At 50.3% G+C, this 16,338-nt stretch overlaps 1 protein-coding gene across 1 annotated transcript; it reads left to right on the forward strand.

Moving 5' to 3' along the window:
• The first annotated feature begins 639 nt into the window (after positions 1-639).
• LOC146353476 (uncharacterized) lies at positions 640-14,232 on the forward strand. The gene is made up of 12 exons (XM_084836509.1): positions 640-701; positions 1,937-2,092; positions 3,818-3,859; positions 6,176-6,238; positions 6,614-6,655; positions 7,531-7,593; positions 7,902-7,943; positions 10,463-10,525; positions 11,623-11,664; positions 12,123-12,185; positions 12,845-12,886; positions 14,067-14,232. Exons 2-12 carry the CDS (start codon positions 2,035-2,037, stop codon positions 14,090-14,092), a joined length of 546 nt encoding a protein of 181 aa, XP_084692635.1. The 5' UTR covers positions 640-701; positions 1,937-2,034; the 3' UTR covers positions 14,093-14,232.
• Positions 14,233-16,338: the final 2,106 nt, after the last annotated feature.

The following is a 16,338-nucleotide window of genomic DNA, read 5'->3' on the forward strand; positions in this document are numbered from 1 at the left end:
GATGCAACTGGTTTCTTCTCCTGAAGAAACTGCCATTGCGCTTGAGCTGTAAAACCGTATCGTCTCCACAATACCCTAAAACAGCCCTGCACGACATCTGAACCACCAAGACAAATGCAGCTTGATAGCCATGTTTGGTGGCTCTATAAACCTCCTATTTTTGCTGCCTGGGACTGATAATCAAGGATGCTATCATGGATATGGAAGAACTTGTCAGTTTTGCTTTCTCCCAAATTCAGGTTGTTGTTTTTTAAAAAAATTCAAATTCTTTGCATCATGTGTATGAAGAAATTTGTGAAGTTTGGCAAGACCTGATTTAACAAAACTAACCAAACAAAATTCTTGCTATGAAGGTTTGAGGCCTACAGAGGCAAAGGGGGGAAAGGTCAGGCTTAGTGGCCTAGAGTTTTCTGTTGGGAGAGGGTAACCCTGAGAGGAGTAGCTTCATTTCTCCAGTTATGTGTCAGTTTCATTTCTCCACTTGAGTTTCATTTCTTCAGGTTTGAAGAAGTACTTCCGGTTTGGAGGGAGGAGGGTATATACAGAGAGGGAGAGAGCCAGTAAGAGAGAAAGACTAGGCTGCAGCCAGAGCAAGAGTGAGAGAGCAACAGTAAGAGCAGAGACACCAGAGCCTGAAGAGAGAGCAGAGTCTGAAGAGTGAGCCAGAAGAAGCAGCCTAGAAAAGTCTAAGGAGAGCAAGGGTAAAGGAACTTGTGTTTTGCAACTTTTATTTTCTTTTAATGACTTTTGGATCACTCAGCTCTATTATGTAACTGCCTTTAGTTGTAATGTGTATGCTTTAAAACTACTAGTAAACTGTGGTGATTAAATCCTGTGTCTAGAATGTCACTCGCCCAAGTCTACAGCCTAAACCCGCTGTTACCGGGAAGGTGAAGTTTAAAAGAAGGAAGCTGGGACTCTTAAGGAGGCAAGAGATCATAGAATCATAGGGTTGGAAGGGGCCTACAAGACCGTCGAGTCCAACCTGCTGCTCAATGCAGCAAGCCTGATTCCCAGGCGGTCTGCCATCCAAATACTAACCAGGGTTGACCCTGCTTAGCTTACGAGATCAGAAGAGATCAGGCGCATCCAGCCCTTTGTCTACCTCCTTCAGGGGTTGCTCAGGGGGTCCAGATCATAAGTGGAACCTTGACACTCACCCACCTGCACCTGCCTAATTCAATAGGTACACACATTGCCAGCATGGAGAGGCCCATGCTGCACCTCCCCGCCACATAGCTGCTAGAGATGAGGAGCCTGTCAAAAAACAAAAGAAGTGGCAACCCTAATTCAGCACTACTGGCAAGGTTGCATCCACAGGGATTCAAATCCAGACATTTAAGAGTTCAGCACTCAACGCCTTCTGCCTAGATGGACAAACACAATATTGACCACTTAGTGGAGAAATCCAATTAGATTGTACAGTATTGGAATGAAGGTCAGCACTGTAAGCAGGGTTCCAGGTAATCATCCATCCAGGCAATCACTAAACCCAGATCTGCCTCATTTTAGCACAAGTGCTGATTCATGTAGCTCTGGAGTGAGGAACAGGGGTGCGCAACGTGTGGCCCTCCAGATGTTTTAGGCTACAACTCCCATCAACCCTTACCATTGGCTATGCTGGCTAGAGATGATGGAGTTGCAGGCCAACACATCTGGAGGTCCACATCTTGAGCATCCCTGGTCTAGGCTGTTACCATTGGACATTGTTCATTCCAAAATTCCCCCACTGAAATGAGGAGTGATTAATCCTGGGTAAACTTGTGCCCGGTACATAGCCTGTGGCCCATTGTGCACATGGTTGTGTGCATTCTTGCATCTTTGTGCCAATGTAATGTTTTCTCAGAAAAGGGCACCGGTTCACTAATCCCTTCATGATGCAACCATTGCATCTGCTCTGCCAGTGCTTCTAATCAGTGTGTCATTCCTTTATAAGAAAGGGAAGTGGGATGCAGGATCCAGAACCATTTGGAACTTCCTTCCTACAGCCTTGAGCAAGTGAAGGTCTCCGTATCTCTCCACGCTTCAGTGGTCATGAAGATCTGGATCCTCCTTGCACTGGCAGGGATTGCCTTTGCCTTGGTGTCTGCTGGTAAGTGGTTGACATTTGCATCCCCTCTGCCTCTGGTGGGAGATTAGGGACCTCGCAAGACTGGCTGGAGACCAACCAGCCTTAGAAATAAGGAGAGAAACCCAACGGGCAGCTGACATTTATAGGCCAACACATCTCTGAAGCTGCCTTATACCAAGACAGACCGTTGGTCCCTCTAGCCTGCCTTGTCTCCTTTTACTGGCAGTGACCTCTCCAAGGTCACAGGAAAGTGGTCTCTTTACCCCTGACTTCAGCTCCAGTTTAAACTGGAGATGGCAGAGACTGAGCTGGGTCCTTCTGCATGCAAAGCACGAGGCCTACAACTCAGCTCTGGACCATCTCCAATCCTTGGGGAAATAGTCTGCCGGAAAATGCTGAAGGGCTAGAGGTTTCTGTGGATGTTCTACCACATGCCGAAGAGACAACCCACTTTTCTTTTTCTACATTTTCAAAATGTCATCGAAAAAGCCGCTTGCCTCTTCGGCAGGCCAAGCAGCTGCAATGGTAACCTCAAAGAAATACCCAGCTGCATAGAATTCAATGAAATATTGGCAGTTGGCAGCCCTAGAAGCAACGATTAAGGCTTTCCTTTCATGCACATCTATACCGTACACTCGTGGGGCTTTAGCAAGATTCAGTGTACACGGCAGGCAGCAGGGGCGAATAGACTAGTTACGTGGCTTCCAGTTCCTGCCTTTGGCATGTCTGTATAGGGCCAGTGCCAACATCTGGTGTCCTTGAGCAGGTATCAGCAGTGGGGCCTGGCAGGGTCCACTGCTGGTGCCTACTCTGCCCCCCCCCCAAAAAAAATCTGTCCTTGCCCAGTATCCTGAGCAGTGCCAGGTGACTGAATTTGGCCACCCTATTGACTTCCCAAAATGCTTTCCAACTAGCATCATTCTGGGGCACTGAGGGAAAATAGGAGGGGGGCAAGACACAGCCATCTGGCACTGCCTGGAGCATTACCTCTGGGGCCAGGGAAGCCCACCAGCGGGCACTTAGCTCACGGCCAGCAGGAGCCCCATGGATTGTGGGCAGGGATGCTGGCGTGAGAGCAGGATGGGGCCATTTCGTGGGAGAAATACTGAAGGGGATGTCCTTGCCCATTCACTTTTGTGGAAGAGGGAGAAAGGGCTGCAATCCAGATGACACACTAGAAGATAACACTTGGCCATTGCTCAGCAAAGTGCCTGCCATCCTTCCCTGGAGCGATGCTGGGAAGTAGGACCGCAGGGAAAATGCCATGTGCAGTCGGTTCATGCCATCCAGTGGTGCCATTCTAGCTGGGACAGTCCCCTTCTTTCTCGTTCCCAGCCCCAGAAAATCATTGCCACCAGAATGGGGGCCTGTTTTTATGGCTGCCTGGTTGCTGTAGGGCACCACGGGATCTGGCCCCAGGACTTCTGAGCAGTTGGCGCACAGCAAAGATTAAGCTTTCCTTCCATGCATATCTGCACCAAAAACACTACAGGGGTCTAGCATGGTTCAGTAAGCATGGCAGGCAGTCGTGGCAGAGAGAAGAGCTGTGAGGTTTCCTGTTCCCGTCTTTGGTGTGTCTGTACAGGGCCAGTGCCGACGTCTGGTGTCCTTCGGCAGCAGCCAAGGCCCCACCAGCCTGGCAGAGCCCACTGGTTATGCCTGCCCTGAGCCCCCACTTCAACATTTTCCCTTGCTCAGTACTCTGAGCAATGCCACCTCTGACATTTCTCTTCTTCCCCCCTCTAGAACAAGACGGAGGTCAGCAAGGTCGCGTTCTAGGCTTTCTACGTAAGTGTAATGGGCTGTGGAGTGTACAATGCCTCTCTTGCCCGGGAGGGGTGCAGGAAGAGCCCCCCACCCCACCCTGGGTCATACAGTCTCTGGAATTCCTCCATCGCAGCAGCGCCTCTGTGTGTTTCTATGTTTTTAAGAAAGCATGAAATGCATTCTGCACACAGAGGGCCCCTTCCGGTCACATCACTGTCTCCCTAAAGTTGTGGCTCTCCAGAGACTTTCAGGGACCAAATAGCGGTGTCCCACTCCAGGGGTGACAGCTCCTCTGTGGTCACGGACAATGCAGGTCTTAGGGAAGGAGGGTGTCATTCTGAGGAAGAGTGAAATGATCCTTTAGAAGGGACCCATTCCTCGGAAGACGAGCAAAAATAATCTCACAGGGAGAATGCACCTCTGGGGAAGGGGGCTTGTGGTAGGGGGGGATTTGCTCTGTAGGTGTTGCCCTGTATGTCAGACTTCCATTACCATTGACTGGATAAATGCATGTTCCATTCATGATAAAGAGGCTAAATTTCTTGATGTCCAAAACGACTGCATCCCAGAACAGTTGGTCAGGGTGTCAACCAGAGGGGAGGCGATGTTGGATTTAATCCTAAGTGATGTCGCCCAGGACCTGTACAAATTGTAAATGTTGTTGAGCCAACTGGAAACACGGACCACACCATGCATATCAGACTTAATATATATTTGAGTGGAAAATTGCCCAGGAAATCCAACACAGTCACATTTGACTTCAAAAGAGGAGACTTCTCTAAAATGAGGGAACTGGTGAAAAGAGGGTTACATCTCTTCCAACTGCTTGGAGATTACTCTATACCACAATAAGAGATGCTCAGCTAAAATGTATACCACAGGTCAGGAAAGGTAGTACCAAGTCCCAGAGCTCATGAGCATGGTCAACGAGAAGGGTCAAGGAAGCTATTAGAGAAAGGAGGGCTTCCTTCAGTAAATGGAGGTCTTGTCCAAGTGAGGAAAACAAAGGCGAGCACAAGCTTGCACAAAGACGATGCAAGCAGACAATGAAAGATGCAACAAAGTGCTTTGAAGAGCATATCGCTAACAACATCCAGGCCAACACTAAAGAATTCTTTGAATATATCAGAAGCAGGACACCAACTAGGGAAGCAGTTGGCCTGTTGGATGACGGTGGAGTTAAAGGAGTACTAAAGGAGGACAAGGAGATTGCAGAGAAGTGAATGAATTTCATCTCTCTTCTTCACTGCAGAAGATATAGGACAGAAACCTGTGCCTGAACTGATGTTTTCAGGAAAGGAGTCGGAGGAACTGAGGCAAATAGTGGTGACAAGAGATGATGTTCTCAACCTTATTGATAAATTGAAAGCAAATAAATCACTGGGCCCAGTCGGTATCCATCCTGGAGTTCTTAAAGAACTCAGATATGAACTTGCTGATCTTCTAACCAAAATATGCAACATGTCCCTAAGTTCAGCCTTTCCACAGAGGACTGGAAGATGGCCAAAGTCACACCATTTTTTTAAAAAGGATCCATGTGGGATCCAAGAAATTACAGCCTGGTTAGCTTAATGCCTGTTCCGGGCAAATTGATTGAAAGTATTCTGAAAGAGCAAATTAGTAGGCAAATAGAAGGACAAACCCTGCTGAAAAAGAATCAACATGGCTTTTGCAAAGGTAAGTCTTGTCTCACTAACCTTTTAGAATTCTTTCACAGTGTCAGTATACACTGTGTCAGTCAGGGGTGATCCAGTAGACATTGTTTACTTGGACTTCCAAAAGGCTTATGACAGAGTCCCTCGCCAAAGACTTCTGAGCAAATTTAGCAGTCACGGAATAAGAAGAGAAGGTCCTCTTATGGATCAGTAAGTGATTAAAGAACAGAAAGCAGAGAGAAGGAATAAATGGTAAAATCCCCTAATGGAGGGAAGTCAATAGTGGGGTTGCACAGGGATCTAGCTCCAGGACCAGGGCAGTAACCCTATGTATGCCAGTTGCTGGGGAGTGGGGGGGGTGCTGTTGCACTCATGTCCTGCTTGTGGGTCCCCGTCGACAGCTGGTTGGCCTCCGTGCGAACACAGTGCTGGACTCAATGGTACTGCAGGGGAGCGTCTGCGCTCCTCCCGCTTTGCATGGGATTCTCGTCAGCCTGCACGTTCGAGGCTGGCAGAAATCCCAATAGGACTGTGCCTGGCGTTTCTGTACAGACTCCAGGCTGGCCTGTTGTGCTGGCGTCCTGGGGGTGTCAAACGCATGGGGCGTCATGGATCCTGTGTCCCAGGAAGAAACTCTGTCCTGCCGCACACAGGGCTGAGACTAACACATCTTTCTCTTCAGCTCCACTTCTGTTCGGACAGCGCGATGCTGGTGGGAGCTCTGGGGACACTGAACATCTACCAGGTAACTTTTCGGAACAGTCGTAGGACTTGGGTGCCCAGCATGCCTTATCCAGCTGACTTGCTTGTTCCTTCTGCACGCAATGCGGAAATACAGTTGAATGACGAAACCGAGCAAGGAGAGTTCAGCAGCAGCAAAATGACTGCCCTGCCGCCACGCCCACCCACCACGCTTAATTATCTTTCCTTGCCCAGTATTCTGAGCAGTGTCTGTACAGGGCCAGTGCCAACGTCTGGTGTCCTTCGGCAGCAGCTAAGGCCCCACCAGCCTGGCAAAGCCCACTGGTTATGCCTGCCCTGAGCCCCCACTTCAACATTTTCCCTTGCCCAGTACTCTGAGCAATGCCACCTCTGACATTTCTCTTCTTCCCCCCTCTAGAACAAGACGGAGGTCAGCAAGGTCGCGTTCTAGGCTTTCTACGTAAGTGTAATGGGTTGTGGAGTGTACAATGCTTCTCTTGCCCAGGAGGGGTGCAGGAAGAGCCCCCCACCCCACCCTGGGTCATGCAATCTCTGGAATTCCTCCATCGCAGCAGCGCCTCTGTGTGTTTCTATGTGTTTAAGCAAGCAGTGAAATGCATTCTGCACACAGAGGGCCCCTTCCGGTCACATCACTGTCCCCCTAAAGTTGTGGCTCTCCAGAGACTTTCAGGGACCAAATAGCGGTGTCCCACTCCAGGGGTGACAGCTCCTCAGCAGTCACGGACAATGCGGGTCTTAGGGAAGGAGGGCGTCATTCTGAGGAAGAGTGAAATGATCCCTTAGAAGGGACCCATTTCTCAGAAGATGAGCAAAAATAATCTCACAGGGAGAATGCGCCTCTGGGGAAGGGGGCTTGTGGTAGGGGGGGATTTGCTCTGTAGGTGTTGCCCTGTATTTCAAAGAGGGCATAGTGTTGAGCAGACTAGGACACTTAAAGGGGGGAGGCTTTTCCACAGAAGTGTTGTGGGTGACAATACCAGGCTCCAAAATTAATTTGGTACCAGGAAAACGCTAAGGTCCTCCAGACCAGCCTGCTCAGGCTGACCTTGAGATGAAAAATGGAATTGGGGGCCCTCTAAACGAGGAAGTGTTGTAAGAATGTTTGACTTCCATTACCTCCGCATTGTCCGGATAAATGCATGGTCCATTCACAAGAAAGAGGCTAAATTTCTTGATGCCCAAAATGACTGTGTCCCAGAACAGTTGGTCAGGGTGTCAACCAGAGGGGAGGCGACCTTGGATGTAATCCAGGACCTAGTACAAATCGTAAATGCTGTTGAGCCAACTGGAAACATGGACCATCTTTCTCTTCAGCTCCACTTCCGTTCGGAAAGCGCGATGCTGGCGGCAGCTCTGGGGACACTGAACATCTACCAGGTAACTTTTCGGAACAGTCGTAGGACTTGGGTGCCCAGCATACCTTATCCAGCCGACTTGCTTGTTCCTTCTGCATGCAATGCGGAAATACAGTTGAATGACGAAACTGAGCAAGGAGAGTTCAGCAGCAGCAAAACAACTGCCCTGCCGCCCCGCCCACCTGCCACGCTTACTGGATACAGCTTACTGGATATGACTGGATACAGGAAGAATGAATTGATTTGCCTGCGACAGGAAAATAGTTTGAGCCAGCCCTTGGGTGGGATGGCAGAGACCCCCTCTGACATTTCTCTTTTTCCCCCCTCTAGAACAAGATGGAGGTCAGCAAGGTCGCTTTCTAGGCTTTCTACGTAAGTGTAATGGGCTGTGGAGTGTACAATGCCTCTCTTGCCCGGGAGGGGTGCAGGAAGAGCCCCCCACCCTATCCTGGGTCATGCAGTCTCTGGAATTCCTCCATCACAGCAGCGCCTCTGTGTGTTTCTATGTGTTTAAGCAAGCAGTGAAATGCATTCTGCACACAGAGGGCCCCTTCCGGTCACATCACTGTCTCCCTAAAGTTGTGGCTCTCCAGAGACTTTCAGGGACCAAATAGCGGTGTCCCACTCCAGGGGTGACAGCTCCTCTGCGGTCACGGACAATGCGGGTCTTAGGGAAGGAGGGCGTCATTCTGAGGAACAGTGAAATGATCCCTTAGAAGGGACCCATTCCTCGGAAGACGAGCAAAAATCATCTCGCACAGAGAATGTGCCTCTGGGGAAGGGGGCTTGTAGTAGCCGGGGATTTGCTCTGTATGTATATGCCAACTGGAAACACGGACCATACCATGCATATCAGACTTAATATATATTTGAGTGGAAAATTGCCCAGGAAATCCAACGCAGTCACATTTGACTTCAAAAGAGGAGAATTCTCTAAAATGAGGGAACTGGTGGAAAGAGGGTTACATCTCTTCCAACTGCTTGGAGATTACTCTATACCACAATTAGAGATGCTCAGCTAAAATGTATACCACAGGTCAGGAAAGGTAGTACCAAGTCCCAGAGCTCACGAGCATGGTCAACGAGAAGGGTCAAGGAAGCTATTAGAGAAAGGAGGGCTTCCTTCAGTAGATGGAGGTCTTGCCCAAGTGAGGAAAACAAAGGCGAGCACAAGCTTGCACAAAGACGATGCAAGCAGACAATGAAAGATGCAACAAAGTGCTTTGAAGAGCATATCGCTAACAACATCAAGGCCAACACTAAGGAATTCTTTAAATAGAAACAGAAGCAGGACACCAACTAGGGAGGCCATGCTGGATGACAGTGGAGTTAAAGGAGGACTAAAGGAGGACAAGGAGATTGCAGAGAAGCTGAATGAATGCTTTTCATCTCTCTTCTTCACTGCAGAAGATATAGGACAGAAACCTGTGCCTGAACTGATGTTTTCAGGAAAGGAGTCGGCGGAACTGAGGCAAATAGTGGTGACAAGAGATGAAATTCTCAACCTTATTGATAAATTGAAAGCAAATAAATCACTGGGTCCAGACGGTATCCATCCTAGAGTTCTTAAAGAACTCAGATATGAACTTGCTGATCTAACCAAAATATGCAACATGTCCCTAAGTTCAGCCTTTCCACCAGAGAACTGGAAGATGGCCAAAGTCACACCATTTTTTTAAAAGGTATCCACAGGGGATCCAAGAAATTACAGCCTAGTTAGCTTAACGCCTGTTCCAGGTAAATTGATTGAAAGTATTCTGAAAGAACACGTTAATAAGCAAATAGAAGGACAAGCCCTGCTGAAAAAGAATCCACATGGCTTTTGCAAAGGTATGTCCTGTCTCACTAACCTTTTAGAGTTTTCTCACGTGTAGTCAGGGGTGATCCAGCAGACATTGTTTACATGGCCTTCCAAAAGGCTTATGACAGAGTCCCTCACCAAAGACTCCTGAGCAAATTTAGCAGTCACAGAATTAGAGGGGAAGGTCCTCTTAAGGATCTGTAACTGATTAAAGAACAGAAAGCAGAGGTGATTGCCTTTATACAACCACCCCACACTTCGCATACCGTGTACAGTTCTGGTCAGCACACCTAAAGAAAGGTATTGTAGAACTGGAAGAAGTGCAGAAAAGGGCAAGTGATGTGATCAAGGCATGGGAGCAACTCCCTCTGGGAAAAGGTTGCAACAGCTGGAACGGTTTAGCTTGGGGAAAAGAAGGCTAAGAGGAGACTTGAGAGAGAGGTACGCAATTATGTACAGTGTGGAGAATGTGGACAGGGAGACATTCTTCTCCCTCTCTCATAATATTAGAACCCAGGGTCATCCCATGAAGATTATGAGTGGGACATTCAGGGCAGATGAAAGGAAAGACTTCTTCCCACAGTGCATAGTGAAACTATGGAATTTGCTACCACAAGATGTGGTGGTGATGGCCACCAGTTTGGATGGATTTGAACGGAGGTTGGACAAACTCCTGGAGGAGAAGGCTATCAATGGCTACTAGTCCTGATGGCAATGTGCTACCTCCAGGACCAGGGCAGTAACCCTATGCTGGAGGGCGGGGGGGTGCTGTTGCAATTGTGTCCTGCTTGTGGGTTCCCTGTCGACAGCTGGTTGGCCTCCGTCCGAATACAGTGCTGGACTTGATGGTACTGCAGGGGAGCGTCTGCGCTCCTCCCGCTTTGCATGGGATTCTCGTCAGCCTGCACGTTCGAGGCTGGCGGAAATCCCAATAGGACTGTGCCTGGCGTTTCTGTACAGACTCCAGGCTGGCCTGTTGTGCTGGCATCCTGGGGGTGTCAAACGCATGGGGCGTCATGGATCCTGTGTCCCAGGAAGAAACTCTGTCCTGCCGCACACAGGGCTGAGACTAACACATCTTTCTCTTCAGCTCCACTTCTGTTCGGACAGCGCGATGCTGGTGGCAGCTCTGGGGACACTGAACATCTACCAGGTAACTTTTCAGAACAGTCATAGGACTTGGGTGCCCAGCATGCCTTATCCAGCTGACTTGCTTGTTCCTTCTGCACACAATGTGGAAATACAGTTGAATGACGAAACCGAGCAAGGAGAGTTTAGCCGCAGTAAAACGACTGCCCTGCTGCCCCGCCCACCTGCCACGCTTAATTATCTTTCCTTGTCCAGTATTCTGAGCAGTGCCAGGTGACTGAATTTGGCCACCCTATTGACTTCCCAAAACGCCTTCCAACTAGCATCATTCTGGGGCACTGAGGGAAAATAGGAGGGGGACAAGACACAGCCATCTGGCACTGCCTGGAGCATTACCTCTGGGGCCAGGGAAGTCCACCAGCGGGCACTTTGCTCACGGCCAGCAGGAGCCCCATGGATTGCGGGCAGGGATGCTGGCGTGAGAGCAGGATGGGGCTGTTTCATGGGAGAAATACTGAAGGGGATGTCCTTGCCCATTCACTTTTGTGGAAGAGGGAGAAAGGGCTGCAATCCAGATGACACACTAGAAGATAACACTTGGCCATTGCTCAGCAAAGTGCCTGCCATCCTTCCCTGGAGCAATGCTGGGAAGCGGGACCGCAGGGCAAACGCCATGTGCAGTCAGTTCATGCCATCCAGTGGTGCCATTCTAGCTGGGACAGTCCCCTTCTTTCACGTTCCCAGCCCAGGTAAATCACTGCCACCGGAATGGGGGCCTGTTTTTATGGCTGCCTGGTTGCTGTAGGGCACCACGGGATCTGGCCCCAGGACTTCTGAGTAGTTGGCGCACCTGGCAGCAAAGATTAAGCTTTCCTTCCATGCATATCTGCACCAAAAACACTACGGGGGTCGAGCACGGTTCAGTAAGCATGGCAGGCAGCCGGGACGGAGAGAACAGCTGCGTGGTTTCCTGTTCCCATCTTTGGCGTGTCTCTACAGGGCCAGTGCCAATGTCCGGTGTCCTTCGGCAGCTGCCAAGGCCCCACCAGCCTGGCAGAGCCCACTGGTTATGCCTGCCCTGAGCCCCCCACTTCAACATTTTCCCTTGCCCTGTACTCTGAGCAATGCCACCTCTGACATTTCTCTTCTTCCCCCCTCTAGAACAAGACGGAGGTCAGCAAGGTCGCGTTCTAGGCTTTCTACGTAAGTGTAATGGGCTGTGGAGTGTACAATGCCTCTCTTGCCCAGGAGGGGTGCAGGAAGAGCCCCCCACCCCACCCTGGGTCATGCAGTCTCTGGAATTCCTCCATTGCAGCAGCACCTCTGCGTGTTTCTATGTTTTTAAGAAAGCAATGAAATGCATTCTTCACACAGAGGGCCCCTTCCGGTCACATCACTGTCTTCCTAAAGTTGTGGCTCTCCTGAGACTTTAGCTTGTGCTCTCTTCCCGCTTTGCATGGGATTCTCGTCAGCCTCCAAGTTCAAGGCTGACGGGAATCCCAATAGGACTGTGCCTGACATTTCTGTACAGACTCCAGGCTGGCTTGCTGTGCTGGCATCCTGGGGGTATCAAATGCATGGGGCATCATGGATCCTGTGTCCCAGGAAGGAACTCTGTCCTGCCGCACACCGGGCTGAGACTAACACATCTTTCTCTTCAGTTCCCGGTGTCTTCAGAAAGCGCGATGCTGGCGGCAGCTCTGGGGACACTGAACATCTACCAGGTAACTTTTCGGAACAGTCGTAGGACTTGGGTGCCCAGCATACCTTATCCAGCCGACTTGCTTGTTCCTTCTGCACGCAATGTGGAAATACAGTTGAATGACGAAACCCAGCAAGGAGAGCTCAGCAGCAGCAAAACGACTGCCCTGCCGCCCCGCCCACCCGCCATGCTTAATTATCTTTCCTTGCCCAGTATTCTGAGCAGTGCCAGGTGACTGAATTTGGCCACCCTACTGACTTCCCAAAACGCCTTCCAACTAGCATCATTCTGGGGCACTGAGGGAAAATAGGAGGGGGGCAAGACACAGCCATCTGGCACTGCCTGGAGCATTACCTCTGGGGCCAGGGAAGCCCACCAGCGGGCGCTTCGCTCACGGCCAGCAGGAGCCCCATGGATTGCGGGCAGGGATGCTGGCGTGAGAGCAGGATGGGGCCGTTTCGTGGGAGAAATACTGAAGGGTATGTCCTTGCCCATTCACTTTTGTGGATGAGGGGGAAAGGGCTGCAATCCAGATGACACTCTAGAAGTGGAAACACCGTTCTCCACTCCTGGATACAGGAAGAATGAATTGATTTGCCTGCAACAGGAAAAGAGCTTGAGCCAGCCCTTGGGTGGGATGGCAGAGACCCCCTCTGACATTTCTCTTCTTCCCCTCTCTAGAACAAGACGGAGATCAGCAAGGTCGCTTTCTAGGCCTTTTCCGTAAGTGTAATGGGCTGTGGGAGTGTACAATGCCTCTTTTGCCAGGAAGGGGTGCAGGAAGAGCCCACCCCCACCCCCGGGTTGTGCAATCTCTGAAATTCCTCCGTCGCAGCAGCACCTCTGTGTGTTTCTTTGTTTTTAAGCAAGCAATGAAATGCCTTCTGCACACAGAGGGCGCCTTCCAGTCTCATCACTGTCCCCCTAAACTTGTGGCTCTCCAGATGTTCTGGCCTGAATTTAGAGAGCCCGAGAAGCCTCAGTGACAATCCCTCATCGTGGAAGGTACTGCGGCTCAATGCCGGGCCAGTCAATGGGAACACCACAGCCCTTCAGGGCCTGGTCCTGCATGAGCATGCTGGCATGGCTTGTATCCTGGAGACCTGGCTGGGTGAAATGGGAAGTGGGGAGGGAGCTCTCTCCTCGCTTTGCCAACCTCGCCTCTCCATGCAGCAGCAGGCAAGAACTAAGGAGTGGAGCAGCTTGGAAAATAGGAGGCTAAGGGGAAACGTGATAGAGGTCTACGAAAGCATGCCTGGTGTGGAGAACGTGGATGGGGAGACATTTTTCTCCCTCTCTCAAAATACTAGATTTCGGGTCATCCCATGAAGCTGAGCGGTGGGAGATTCAGGACAGATAAAAGGAAGGACTTTTTCACAAGGCACACAGTTAAACTATGGAATTTGCTACCACAGGATGTAGCGATGTCCACCAATTTGGATGGCTTTAAAAGGGGTTAGAAAAACTTTTCGAGCAGAAGGCTATCAATGGCTAATGGTCCTGATGGCTATCTGCTACCCCCAGTATCAGAGGCAGTATGCCTATATGCACCAGTTGTTGGGGAACATGGGCGGGAGGGTGCTGTTGCACTCGTGTCCTGCTTGTGGGTTCCCTGTCAACAGCTGGTTGGCCACTGTGTGAACAGAGTGCTGGACTTGATGGAACTACAGTGGACTTTCTACGCTCCTCCCGCTTTGCATAGGATTCATGTCAGTTTGGAGGCTGACGGGAATCTCAATAGGACTGCGCCTGACGTTTCTATACAGACTCCAGGCTGGCTTGTTGTGCTGGTGGCCTGAGGTTGTTAAATACATGGGGCATCATGGATCCGGTGTCCCACAAAGGAACTCCTGTCCTGCTGCACACAGAGCTGAGACTAACACATCTTTCTCTTCACTTCCAGGTTTGTACAGAAAGCGCGATACTTAATTCCTGGGTGGCATTTTAGGACACTGATAGGATTTGGCTGCCCACAGTATCTTATCTAGCCTGACTTGCTTGATCCTTGTGCAGGCAGTTGGGAAATAAAGTTGAATGACCAAACCAATAAAGTAGAGATTAGCAGCATCAAAAATGTGTGAGGCAATGCTTGGTTTTATTCTTCCATCCCTTGTCCTTCATCCATCACATGTGAAAGTGTGGGTGCGTCTCCATATGGGCCCTCTTCAGAAACGAGCAGGGTCAGGGATAGCGATGCTGTCGAATGTGGTCTCCTGGAATGATCAGACCCAATGCCCCAGGAACGGATGCTTCTCTGTGTCCCACATCCCCCATTCAGCAGCCTCTTTCTTGCTCCGACTGGACCACATGACATTCAGTGATTCACCATCTTTCACTATGTTGTTACAAAAGGTCCTACCCAACGTCAACCTAACTTAAGTCCCATTTGTTTCAAGGGACTAACACAACCTTTCAAGAGTCCTGTAAATGCTACTGCTGAGTACAAAGGTGGGGGGTGTTTTGCCCCACTGAAAAAACTGGGACTCATTTCACCAATTGTGTGTGTATGTGTGTGCAGAAAGCAGTGCTGGGTCCAGTTTTTGGAGGGACCTCGGGCAAGACACCCTCAATGGGCCCCCTCCCTCAGTGGGTCTACCTTGTCACCAGATGCTTTTGCTCTGTCTTCATTGCTACCACTTCTTGCTGGACAGGCAGGGAGCCAGGGAGCAAGCAGGCCGTGGCATCTGCTGCTCCTCCTTCTCACCATCACCGTTGTCTGGGCCAGAGAGAGAGCAGAGCGAACCAGCAGGTTGCAAGGGTGAAGAGGAGGAGCAACTCCGGGGGGCTCTTTGCAGTGCCGCCCTCCAGGAGTGTGGGCTGTCGGCAGGTGCCCGACCAGACCTGCACTTGACGCTACCCATGGCAGAAAGTTGCTTCTGAAAATGCTCTGGCCCTCTTGCCTCATGCCTCCCTCTGTTTTTAGCATCCCCCCTCTCGCAGCACAGCCATGCTGATGGCTGTTCTTGCCTCAACCCTCTGCAACCGATGAAAACGCCTTGGCCGAATGTCTTGGCCGAGCATTTGTTCTGAAGCTAGTCTGCACAACGCCAGCCTCTCGGGACAGATTTCGGGAACCTCATTTCACCCAAGGGCCCAGAGTCGATGTCTTCTCAGATGATGCCCACCTGAAATAGAATGTGTAAGAAATGGGGGACCACAGCCTAGAAGAACCTCCAGCCTGCAAGCCTCTTTTGCTCTTCTCTCCAGTCAGAGACGAGAGGGTCCTTAATGGCAATTAAACTTTAAATACCCGGTATGGAATGGAGCTGTTATTTTCACAGGCCTGAGAGTCGGTGCATTGCGCCTTACTCCTGAGCAGACATGCTTAGAATTGAGCTGTCCTTTGCAGCCCAGAAGGTGCTATGCTGGGACTTTTGACTCAAGGTCAAGGCTCCTGCTCTCCTTTCAGATTTTAGGGAAGCACACAGCGATCCAGCGGGGATGGTGGAGAGAAGAACCACCACTTCCTAGGGCCTGCTGGGCTCATGCCAAAGAGGGCAGAAGGAGAGAGGTGCAGTTCTTCCTTCCTTTCATTATTGCTTGTTGGAAATATCCCTCCCCTTGCCTTCAGGGCTAGGGAAATCCACTCTGCCAGCACCAGGGCAGGCTTAGTTTGTTCCCCAGTTCTAAAAGCATGTCCAGGGAACAAGGGGGCTTTAGATCCAGTGGGGACACACACATGGACCACACACTCCACCCCTGGCACACCCCAGAGTGCCTCTTCTTTGCCTTTACTGCCGGGTGAGGGCTAGGATTTTAGGGCAGCCTTCCCCAACCTGAGTCCCTCCAAAAGTGTTGGACTGCAACTCCCATAATCCCCAGCCAGCTACACTGCTATGCTACATGAAGGAATAAGAGGGAGGGTGGTCAAAACAAAGCAAAATCCTTTCTACCCTTTACCATTGTCTTTAGCTCAGTAAGACTACGAGCAGGTGGATCTTTCCCCATAGTAAAACTGGAGAAGAAATACCAAGGGGGGAATCCAGGGGTGTATGGCTGAAGACACCATAGTCTCATAAGGATGATGCTTCAGGTGCTGATGAAGCATTTATCTGGAAGACCCTCATTTTTCCTCTCTTGGTGGCAGCAGAAGTACACGTCTATTGGATTGTACCCAGACTTAGTCTGACCCATTGAAATCAATGGGTTTTAAGTTAGCCACGACTAGCTGGCCC

The sequence above is a fragment of the Heloderma suspectum genome, chromosome 2, assembly GCF_057233095.1.
Source record: "Heloderma suspectum isolate Gila_16-S chromosome 2, 16-S_ref, whole genome shotgun sequence".
In the NCBI taxonomy this organism is placed as follows: domain Eukaryota; kingdom Metazoa; phylum Chordata; class Lepidosauria; order Squamata; family Helodermatidae; genus Heloderma; species Heloderma suspectum.

Bases quoted from the DNA above. Each gene is read 5' to 3' on its own strand.
- LOC146353476 (XM_084836509.1), top strand. From the start codon at position 2,035: ATGAAGATCTGGATCCTCCTTGCACTGGCAGGGATTGCCTTTGCCTTG. The intron at 3,860-6,175 runs GTAAGTGTAATG...CTTTCTCTTCAG, and splicing joins TCGCGTTCTAGGCTTTCTAC to CTCCACTTCTGTTCGGACAG. The intron at 7,944-10,462 runs GTAAGTGTAATG...CTTTCTCTTCAG, and splicing joins TCGCTTTCTAGGCTTTCTAC to CTCCACTTCTGTTCGGACAG.